This window comes from Pongo abelii, chromosome 22 (genome assembly GCF_028885655.2).
Source record: "Pongo abelii isolate AG06213 chromosome 22, NHGRI_mPonAbe1-v2.0_pri, whole genome shotgun sequence".
Lineage (NCBI taxonomy): Eukaryota > Metazoa > Chordata > Mammalia > Primates > Hominidae > Pongo > Pongo abelii.
The window spans coordinates 24257048-24269252 of record NC_072007.2 but is presented as its reverse complement, the minus strand read 5'-3'; the positions used below and the strand labels follow the sequence as shown (position 1 = coordinate 24269252).

At 37.2% G+C, this 12205-nt stretch overlaps 1 protein-coding gene across 2 annotated transcripts in view; it reads left to right on the top strand.

The window, feature by feature from the left end:
- SAMSN1 (SAM domain, SH3 domain and nuclear localization signals 1) overlaps nucleotides 1–9610 on the top strand; it is a 172260-nt gene extending 162650 nt beyond the window's left edge. For both annotated transcript variants that reach the window (XM_054542837.2, XM_002830562.4), the window contains one exon: nucleotides 8729–9610. In XM_054542837.2, the coding sequence (XP_054398812.1) occupies nucleotides 8729–8931 (203 nt within the window). In that variant the 3' untranslated portion in view covers nucleotides 8932–9610. The remainder of the gene's footprint in view (nucleotides 1–8728) is intronic.
- The last annotated feature ends 2595 nt before the right edge of the window (nucleotides 9611–12205 follow it).

Here is a 12205-nt window from a genome sequence, read left to right as displayed (position 1 = left end):
AAAACCAGACTTCTAAGATTTAAAGCAAGCATTTTTCCTTTTCTCTTCTTAGCCCAAGATAAACAGCATTGTACCCACTTTGACCTTGAAAATGTAAACTGGATTACACTTTTTTTTTTTGTATTATACTTTAAGTTCTGGGATACAGGTGCAGAATGTGGAGGTTTGTTACATAGGTATACACATGACATGGTGGTTTGCTGCACCCATCAACCCTTCATTTACATTAGGTATTTCTCCTAATGCTATCCTTCCCCTAGTCCCCCATCCCCTGACAAGCAGTGGTGTGTGATGTTCCCCTCCCTGTGTCCATGTGTTCTCATTGTTCAACTCCCACTTATGAGTGAGAACATGCAGTGTTTGGTTTTCTGCTCCTGTGTTAGTTTGCTGAGAATGATGGTTTCCAGCTTCATCCACGTCTCTGCAAATGACAAGAACTCATCCTTTTTATGGCTGCGTAGTATTCCATGGTGTATATGTGCCAGATTTTCTTTATCCAGTCTGTCATTGACGGGCATTAGGGTTGGTTCCAAGTCTTTGCTATTGTGAATGGTGCTGCAATAAACATATGTGTGCATGTGTCTTTATAGTAGAGTGATTTATAATCCTTTGGGTATACCCAGTAATGGGATTGCTGGGTCAAATGGTATTTCTGGTTCTAGATCCGTGAGGAATCGCCACACTGTCTTTGACAATGGTTGAACTAATTTACACTCCCACTAACAGTGTAAAAGCATTCCTATTTCTCCACATCCTCTCCAGCATCTGTTGTTTCCTGACTTTTTAATGATCCTGATTCTAACTGGTGTGAGATGGTATCTAGGTCACTGCTTGGCGGGAAGTAAAAATGCTTCTCCAACAAGCTGATGAAAGGACTGGTATGTGGTGTTAGTGCTGATCACAGGATTACCTCTGGAGTAGGATAACCACTCTGGAGTTCTGCAATCCCAGCAAGACCGGCATAGATATTTGGAATTTGCTCCTGTGTTGCGTTAAAACTGAGAGGAATTAGGTCATCAGTTCCCACAACTGGGAATCTAGATAAGGTTATAGGGAGAAGAAAAATTGAGGTGAGATGCAGCTCTTGAAGGGAAAAGAGAGCAGGATCTGTTTATTTTGCTCACACTTGGGTTTTTCTATTTATCATCTGAATTTAAAAATGTTTCATTTACTTTGGGAGTAAATATTCTCAAATAAAAAAGAGAACAGAGAATATGTGTGTGTGTGTGTGTGTGTGTGTGTGTGTTGTTCCATAAACACAATCTTCAAGGCCCCTTTGCCTTACTCTGAAGTGCCTCTTTAGAATAATAAGATGGTTTACTGTTGTTTATAGTAAACATCTTCTCTTTATTCTGCACTTGTTCCTCATTTTTCACACTTAGAAGCACTTCGATGTGTCTTAAAATTGTGTCTATGAGAATATGTACTATTGTCCTTGGGGAAAATGGGTGATGGAAATACCTTGTTTGCTCTAGATTACAGGGATAATTAAATTTAAAATTGAAAAAAAAAAAGTAACAGAATAAGCAGACTTTACAGAATCTGTATACAATGCATTTGAGGTACCTGCAAACTCTGGTTGCAGTGCCAAATGAGGAGGAAGGGGAAAGGGTGGGTTGTGTGCCAGAACGTTAATACCAGCTGTGGTCACAGCAGCCCCTCATTGCTCAAGCATCCCCAGTTGTGCCTTTCTGCCTGCCTGCCTGCCCAAATCGATGCAGGGCAAATGGCGGGCCGCAGCCAGGAGCCTGGAACACGAGCTGTCAGCAGGGGAGATTTGCATTTATGCCAAGCAGCAGTCCAGCAGTTGGCCTAACAGTGTGCCAGCATAGCCTGGTCCTAGCCCCTGACATGTGTACCTGGAGTTTCCAACCCACTTGCCATATGATTTGCATCTAGATTCAAGAAATATACAGCTTTAAAGAAAAGCTATGCTACCTGAACACACAAAGTGGAGAAAGCATGCAGGCATTTTAGTTGTATGTATTTAATATATATAGTCATAGTTGTTTGCCCTCATGCAATTTAATTTCTTCAGATTTCTTTTTAATTTTACCTCCAAACTTTCATTTATGATGGATGCCATATTCTATATCACACAAAAACTATAAAACAAAGTATAAGGATTCTCAGTTTTCTACCAGAAAATTTCCAATGAAAAGTGCTCACAGATTTTTCACTTTAGGACCTCTCTAATGGCCGTATATATAGAGCACTCCTGTACCTGTGTTTATATTGCATTGTGATTTTATACTACAAATAGCTTTGTAATGATCACCCTGGCCAAACAAGACCGAATCTTCTATTACCATATGCTTTCCCAAAGCCCCTAGTCCTGTGCTTTGCATTAGTGGATGGTAACGTAAAATGAGTAAATGATGAATGAGGAGGTCAAAAGATCCCCAAATAGTAAGTCAGTCTTCTATTATTATAAAAATAAAGTTGCCTGCAATTCCACTTCACACATACAAGTATTTGTAATAAGCAGATGGGTATTCGAGTATGTTGTCAAGATTTAGTTTATGAATATGCTAACCATGCATGTGTGCATGCGTGTGTGCAAGAGTGTAAATAAGTACATTTTTGGAGGGCAATAACGTAAAACACAATCAAAGTTTAAAATATGCACACTTTTGTATCCAGAAATTCCAGTTCTAAGTATTTGTCCTACGAAATTCAAGATACAAACGCATAAAAATACTAGCTAAAAATCTAGTAGTTTTGGGTAAAAACTAAAAACAATAGGGACTTCCATCAATAATTAACCTGTTAAATAAATTAAGATATACCCAAACAATAAAGTAGTTTTGAAAGTGTTAAGAAAATGATATAGCGTGCTGTTTACTGATATTAAAGTTTTTTTAAAATATGTTAAATGTGAAAGCAAATTGTAGATCAGTAATATGCAGAGTATTCCTATTTTTGTCAAAAGTAATAGTTTCAGACATAATGAAATTAGATTAGTTTTTTATCATATCTATATAGGGAAGGCAAAATTTTATCTCTACCCTCTTAGGCTTTTTAAAACAGCTGAAAATTAAATTGACATAAGACAGACCAACGGAAGAAAATCACACAAATTTATTTAACACAAATTTCATGTGGCAAGGGAGGCTTCATGGGAAATGAAGACCCAAAAATGAAGTTAGAGTTGAACACTTGTATACTGAATTAGACAAAGAATAATAAGTTGTGAAAATGTGACAAGTCACAGAAGCTTGAAATAAGCTAGCTAATTGGGTGAAGTGGTTAGATAGATAAGGGTTTGTCTAACATGACTTGTTTGTACAGATTTCCCTCTGCCTCAACTTCCTGTCCTTGATGATAAGAATGATACTTTCCTTCTGGTAGAGGGAAGGTAGCTTTCACATGGAAATGTCATCTGCTTTTAAGAAGCAGAAGGAAAGTCAGACTAGGCTTGGTGGCTTATGCCTGTAATCCCACCACTCTCGGAGGCTGAGGCAGGAGGATTGCTTGAGTCCAAGAGTTCAAGACCAGCCTGGGCAACCTAGCCAGACCCTATTTCTCTCTCTCTTAAAAAAAAAGAAAAAAAGAAAAAAAAAGGGAAAGCCAGAGTGATATTCTTGTACCTGCTCTCTTCAAGTGCCTTCAACTCAAAATAGTCAATATGCCAGAGCAGCATATTTTGGGGTAATGTGTCCTTAACTCCATCATAATGTAAATGGGTTTAATTAACCTATAAGAAATATGAACTTGACTTTCCAAGGCCCCTAATTAAATAATGTGTGACAGTTTTACACGTTATTTGGTCATTACCAAAATAGTCAGTACAATATGACAACTTTAACTGAGGAGGATAAATATTTCCTGGGACCAAAGCCCTCCACAGGGTGTACGGTTGGGGAGAGTAGCAGTCTAATGAGATTGCCCAGGTAGGTGCTGAGTTATCGTGATCTTGAGTGAGTATGCCTCTGCCTCTGCTGAAGTTCCTAGCACAGTGGAAGTGGAGATTGCCCTAGCTGAAAGCGAAAAGGTCTATTTCCAGGTACACATCTGGTTAGAAGCTAGGCTCCAAAAAGAGATATGCAAGAGGAGGGGAAGTCATTTCAACTCCATATGCTCTCATGGCCTCAGGGGAACAGAAGCCACGGGTTATTTTCCTATGAATGGAATCCTATTTTTCATTTGTTGTTGTGTTTCCAAAAGGTGGGTTAGTATTCAAGTGAAATGAACACCAAATATTCACTGTTATTAGGAGAATTAAAGTGTTCCGGTAACTTAAGAATGTGCTTTAGATGAAATAAAAAATAACTGAGAGACATGCCATGTTGTCCACTAAATTTTCCTCCCTGGATAACGCTGCCTCTTGACAAATAAATACAGCCATAGTTACCTGAACAGTGGCTGGGTTTTCATTTGAGTGACTCCAGTGAGGTTAAAACATGAGGTTGAGGTTTTGAGTCATCCTAAGATGTGTATCCCTGGGTTTTCCCTCTTTGGAGATGGCCCCAGGATAGAGAAAAACAGGAAGATGACTGATGGAGCTGAGAGGTATTCTCATTTGAATTTTAACAAAATTCCTTTTTTGCTCTCCTTTACTTCTAATTTCCTGTAATTCATCTAAATATCATTGTGTTTATTAAAAAATCATTTATTGAGAAATTCCTTTAGCCAGGAATTTTCCTATGCCTTCAAGGTTGCAATATTTTATAGTACTTGGCCCAAAGAAAGAGAGGCTTCAAAGCTAAGGCAAGCAAGATGGTAAAGACAAAATCTGGATGATTTGGGCAAAGAAATCTGGGAAAGTCAAGCAAAAATTAGTTTGCATTTTTTTGAATCTTTAACTTTTTAATATGTAAAGGTGGGGCAGATTTCTCTTCTTAGAGTAGAACTTTTTCCCAGAATAAGGTTCCAGTTTTATCTCCTTAAAACTATTTTCACTTTTAGTATAATTGAGATTGCCTTTCTTAATTAAATGTCACAACTCCAAAATAATTATTTTGTGAATAATTATATTAGCCATCTTCTCTTTTCATCACCATGCCACCCTTTTTTTTCAACATTGATGACTATCTTAAAATGTTTTTTCATGGGTTTTATACAATTCTGTAACAATTTCGGTAGGAAATAAATTATTTTAATATGCAAATTAGCTCTTCATGATAAAATATTTCCTAAATAATTTTTTAATATTATTTTATTTTTATTACATAGAGTACAGAATTATACAGCTTTCTGGAGTTCCTAGTATGCCTGCTGTCAGCTGGCAGCAATAAGAAAGACCCTTTTTCAAATTATTTAATAATTCTTCAGTGTATTCTAATTTAGATACGTATGTCCTTTAAGATATTTACAAACCATTTGGGGGCTTTATTGAAAAATTATACCATTTTTATTCTTTCGTTAAAAAACAATGTGGATGACCTGAGAAATAGAGGGAAAATTAACAAATTTGAACATTTTTGTTTGTAAGTTATATGCATACGTGTATGTTTTCATATAATTGTAATAATAGAATACATGAATTATGTATACTTTTTTAAACTTAGCGTATTATCAGAAACGTTTTAGTATAAAAAGATGCACTGAAACATCCTATGGGAAGTCCTTAATTTTGTAGGCAAACCTCTTTCTTATTCCAATGTGTTACTTGCCTGGTTAGCCCAGATGATTGAACCATGGGACAAAACTGATGAAGGTTATGGTTTCAATTTCTGGGTAGGCCAGTTAGCTTTACTCTGTTTCATGGCCACATGAAGGGACTAAATGACTTAGAAAGAAAATGTGGATGCATTAGTGTGAGTTCATCTCCTCTGCAGGAAAGAAACACCCATAACACAAGACCCAGGTTTGTGCCAATCCCTGTCATTAGTGTCAGGATGAAAAGAAACAAGAAGAGGAAAATCTTGATCCTCCAAATACAAGAGTGAATGGGATATAGCTTTCATGTCCGTAATATAACATAATGACCTGCCTTTTTATAGTTACAGTTGAGGGTTCCAGCTGATCACCTGCCTGAAATTATTGCAAGCCTGGTGGGAAACATTTGAGGAGGCACAGTCGTGTTTTCATTTCACGAGGAAATCATTTAGCAAATTACTGCTGTTCTGTAAATTACTGTGCTGCATAACTTTCATACTGAGAAACTATTTTCTTTTTCCATAAAAATTGCAGATGAAAGATTTCTACAGTAAATGACCTGTGTTTAAAACAAAACCATTCCTAGAATTTAGAGAACGTGATATAGCATTTCTCATGTGGAAATAAAAACAAATACATTTTTAGTACTAATATTACACAATGACATATTCTCTAGTCAAGACAGTTTTTAATTTATTTACTTTGTTCCCCATTGAGGTGAATGCACAGAGGCTTCTGAGGGTGAAATAACAAGCTAAATATTTATTTTTTTAAAGGAAAAGAACTAATTTTGGAAATTACAGTTCTTAAAGACTCTGTTTCATATCCTGAAGACAGCCCCACAATTGGTAATCAACCTAAATAGAACAGAGTGTTGGGAACAAACAGTTTTTATTATGCCAAGTCTTGTTTAGGATATCAATGTGAAGGGAAGTAGATCAGTTCTTTTAATTTTGCATTGAGGTAATATTGGCCCAAACATAATCTGGGGAAATGTGGCCTTATCCCCACCATCATTATGACTACGAGGTTCACACTCCGAATAGGATGATCATTGCTGATGTGGCAGAATGCATACAAAAGCACTAATTCTTCCGGCCTTTTCTAGAAACACTTGGATAATGGAACACAGAGCTGGCTCATTTCATTTCAGTGGCAATAAGATAGAAAAGCAGAGGCAGGATAGAAAGCAATTCTTCAGAGAATGAGGTCCCATTTTAGTGCTGCCTTTTCATAAAAAAAGGGCTTAGAAAGAAGAGTGAATGACTGATACTCAGAAAGACTAGTGAATAATAAGTAAACCCTCCCAAACTTAAAGATTGTTATGAATAATGCACACAAATGCTTCCATGGTAGTTAAAATTTAAAAATAACAATCACAATAGGTGCCTATTAAAATTGTCATCTTATATCTAGAACTAGTTATAATATCACTAGACAAATACCTGATATTTGAGTCTATAGTTAAATAAAGTTGTGGGGCAAATGTGAAGATTCAGAAGAATGGCATAAATGTGGTTTCACTGTTGCAAATAGAAGACTTAAGGAAAAGGTTAAAAGAACTGTTATGACTCATTCTGAAGATGAGTAGACTAAGAAGCAATTTTTATAATTTTCTTCCAGCCTTTCTCAACCAGTGTTCTTCTTCTAAACTACAGAATTTAGAAGCTATTTTAAGTAACACTTTTCAATTTCTCCCATGGATGATGCATAACTAGTACCATTCTATAAACATTAAAGAGAAGTTAATTCATTAATACAAGGGTAACTTACAGCACAATTCTCATTTGTAATAGAAGTTGATGGCAATTGGACACACAGTGGATCATAAACTAATGTTAGCAATATATATGTTAACTAGAAAATGCATTTTAAAGCAAGATATATATATAAAATAAATAAGACAAAGAGTAGATTTCCTAGATATAAATTAATTAGCATTATAATAGCCTATTGAAGAAAATTATACATTTTCCTTCTTTGAAGGATTTCAAGGTTTGGATTTACTTTATTCTCACTGGAATGGGATGAAGTGCAAAGCCTCTGTAGGCAGAGTTCTTGTCCCAACCTTAAATGTGTGTTTGGCTCCTTCAATGTGGAGCTATTCAAATGCCTACAGTGGTGAAGCCCCAAGGTTAGAAGGGGAAAGAGGAAGATATGGTACTGCAGCTAAGAGGCAGTACCCGAGATCTATTTCTTCTCTGAGGAGCTCAGCTCAGGATGCAGAGCAACAGCCATCAAGAAACTTCACATGGACAGAGAGAAAGTTGACTCTAAAGGAATCGAGAAGAGTAACATGTGAACTTCAGGCTGCTTAGGGGTTCTTCCAAAATATATTTTGTTATATCCCTAATATTATTCTTTTTCTAAAAGATAATGCCTGTTGAATATAGAACACTGCTTTAAGAATGCAAAATTATCAATCTGAAAATAAATGATTATTCTTCAGGACTACAGACAAAGATATGGAAGACTAAATATTCATAAAGTAGATTCAGTGGAAATGTTGGTGTTTTACTTTCTAAAAGCAACCTGGTTTCTTATATCTATTTTGTGATACATGCAAACATAGGAAAATTCTGGATATTTAAAGTTTTATTAGTTAACTTCCAAATAATTGAAGTCCTACTGTACATTCTTACTCATAGTGAAAATTTATTAATTAATCCAGATTATCATGAATCTAAAATTGTTCGCAAAGATCACTATTGACTTGGATTGTGCATTTAAACTATAAATGCCTTTTTCTAATGATACTTTAAGGAGCATTTGGGCAAGGCATCAGTCACACTGTGGATACAATCTGCTTTCTCTGGCAACTTATTATTAATGTAAAATGGGACTCCATATTGATCTTCGCTTATGCAGGAAGTTCACATGAATTCCATGAAACTGCAAGTGAACAATGAAGGGCAAATTTTGGCTTCTAATAAAACAGTAGTTTGAATATTTGGGTGCAAATACCTCTTTTGTAATAAACAAAGATACCTTTTACTTGCAGAACTTTCCATTGTAATGAAGTCATGGTTAGAACAGTTAAAATAGGATAATACTTGAAAGTGAATGAGTACATGAATAAGATTTTGTGTTGCTTTACCTAACTCCTGCCCTTTTTTTCCATTTACAGTTATTCAAGAGCAAGAAAATGAACCTGAGCCCCTATCCTTGTGCTCAGACATCTCCTTAAATAAGTCACAGTTAGATGACTGCCCAAGGGACTCTGGTTGTTATATCTCATCAGGAAATTCAGATAATGGCAAAGAGGATCTGGAGTCTGAAAATCTGTCTGACATGGTACATAAGATTAGTATCGCAGAGCCAAGTGACTGAACACACATTCCCAACTATGTATCTACAGATGCATTCCGTTTTAACTCTTCTTGAGCTAAAACATCAAATAGGAGAGGAAGATAAATATTTGTAAATAAAACCTAAAGTTTAAATGTCTTAATCTGAATAACTGTACATAAAATTTTATATCTCTAACATTCCAAATTATTGTCAATAAAATATATATTTATTATTTTAAATGCTATGTGTTAATATTTCACTTGCCTGTATTAGAAAGGCTAAATGTAAGACTTTGGTATGTGTGACATATGCTTTATTTGGCTTTATTTTACAAGTACAATATCTGCAAAAAACAAAGTAACCTTTTTTCATACCTGCCAGTTTTGGATTTATATATGTTATTGAACAAATAGTAATAGAGGATTCGCTGTTGAAACAAATTGTCCAAGCAATGTTATATTCATTTTTATACTTATTGGGAAAGTGTGAGTTAATATTGGACACATTTTATCCTGATCCACAATGGAGTTTTAGTAATTATATTTTGTTGATTTCTTCATTTTGTTTTCTGGTATAAAAGTATAGATAATGTGTTGTCACTTCTGATTTAGTGAAACCAATTGTAATAATAGTGCAGATATTTTGTTTTTAAGTGTAAATATTTTAAAATTTGACATACCCTAATGTTAATAATAAAAAGAACTATTTGCATATTGCATTTGCCAGAGTAATGTTACTTAGGGCTTTTAATATTGGACTTTAGAGAAAATATCTCCTCCCGGACACCCCTCACTTTTTGTAATATAAGTGCATCCCATAGCAATAATCTCAACCTCCTCAACCTCATCTGTCCCCTGAACCCTAGTGATGTTTATCTGACTCACTTGATACCCCCAGGAAACTTCAATTCAACATAACCAAACCATCAATTTTCTCTACAAATTTGTTTCTGCTTTTTTATTGCCAACTCCTCTTTACTGCTACTAACACCCAGCCAGTCATCAAAGCAGAAAATCACTTCTTGCTTCATCTCACATATATCCTCCTCATACAAATTCAATAAGTAATCAAGCCCTATGGATCCTACCTCTAAAAATGCTTTCATATTCATGGAGTTCTATCCATTTCCATGGTTGTTGTCTTGCTTTGGATCCTTATGATCTCATGCACAGAATATGGCAGTAGCTTTCCAACTGACCCGCTGCCTTCTCATCCATCCTCCACACAGCCTCCAGATAAATCTTTCTAACCCACGAATCAAATCAGGTACTTTTCTGCTTGAAAGTTTTGGATGGCTTCTCATTGTCTTTAGTATAATATCCAAACTTTCTTCCAGGCTGCATAAGGTCTTCCCCAATTGCTTTTTACCTACCTTATGAATTGTAACTACCCCCTCACCATCACCACCATACACGCACACCTCTCAATCTACACTCCACCCATAACAATATACTTGCAATTTTCTTCCCTTTGTGACTTTTCATATGCTATTTATTTTCCTGGAGTGTCTCCTGCTATTTTCCACATTAGGAAGTCTCCCTCTTTCCTCCATCCTGAAGGTCACTTACTCTGTGAAGCCTTCCATGATTCCCTTTGGCGCTCTCTTCTTTGTGTTTCCATAGCAACTTGTAAATTGTGGGTCATAGCACTTGTCCTATTATGCTTTATATATTTGTATGACAATTGCCCTTCCATAAGACTGTGACCTCCTTGTTACAGAGATTATTTTGTTCAGCCTTTTTAACCTCTGGTGCCTAACATAATACCTGGCACACAGTGGGCACTTAGGATATATTTGCTAAAGGGCATTGAGTGTGATGATTGTTCTTATATAACAGATTCCATCTTCCTATTTAAATTGATCCATTCAAACTATAGGTAAGTACCTTCCAAACTGACCTATTTTTTTAACCAATAAAACATAATACCTTAGGAAAAAACAGGAAACACAAAGTGTTATTTCAAATGCTGGAGGACAACATTACACTGTTAATGGCTGGCATATTTTTCCAGACCCCTGAGATTTAACTGCATATGCAGCGCCCAGGTGAGGCTAAAGCACATGTCTACCTCTATTCTTCCCCCTTCACAGCATGAAATGGTGTTTCGATTGCAGTTTTCCAAGCTGCTGCCTCCGTCATGACCCCACTCTTGCTACGGCTACCACTCCAAATCGATTATTCTGGGGCCTCCTTAAACGCAGCAGTCACTAACCATGATTTTAAAACTTTAATCAACCTGCTGCCTCAGGGAGATCGAGACAGGATAGCTTCTTTATGGAGATGCCAGGAAATTGTAAGTTGGGGAGCAACTAACAAGCTACTTGACTTTAAAACGGTGGCAATCGCCCATGACGTATACTCAGCCGCAACTTCAATCACTTAAAAATGAAGGTCTGGTACCCAGTCAAGGATTTAGGGAAATGCTTTCGAGGGGAAGTGCTGCAGAGCCCTTGAGGAGATTGAAGCACAGGAAGAGAGATTGGATTCCTAAAAAGAGGAGACACCATGAGGCTCAAGTGATCAGGAGGAAGGCCTCATCATGGAGTTCCGCACTAAAAAGGACACAAGAATAGCGGACGTATACTCCACAATAAGGGAGCGCTGCTGTCCTCACCTTACCCACAGCTCCTTACGGATCCCCTGCAGCTCTCCCCTCAGCTCCCTCAACGTGGGGGAGGGCACATCAACGGAAGGAAGACAGGTTTTTCTCTTGGCCATGGAAAGCTGAATAAAGAGGAGCGGAAAGATAAGAAACAGCTCTTCCAAGGTTGGGAGGTAGCTGAGGAACTTGGACCTTCTGCTGCTTTTGGCTGAGTGAGAGACATGAGTCCAAGCCTTTTAAGATGGCTAAAGGATTAACGTTATAATAATTACAGGATCATGATACTGGCTTTGTGTTTCTAGGTTGAACCCTGACGACATTTCTCAGTCTCATATGTTTATTTATTCACTCAGCAATATTTAAAGTTGGAACTTGTATGCTGTCCAAGACTATGCCAACAAAGGTCTTTTTAACTATATAACCGAGGGGAGGAGCCAAGATGGCCGAATAGGAACAGCTCCGGTCTACAGCTCCCAGCGCGAGCGACGCAGAAGACGGGTGATTTCTGCATTTCCATCTGAGGTACCGTGTTCATCTCACTAGGGAGTGCCAGACAGTGGGCGCAGGTCAGTGGGTGAGCGCACCGTGCGCCAGCCGAAGCAGGGGCGAGGCATTGCCTCACTCGGGAAGCGCAAGGGGTCAGGGAGTTCCCCTTCCAGAGGTGACAGACGGCACCTGGAAAATCGGGCCACTCCCACCCGAATACTGT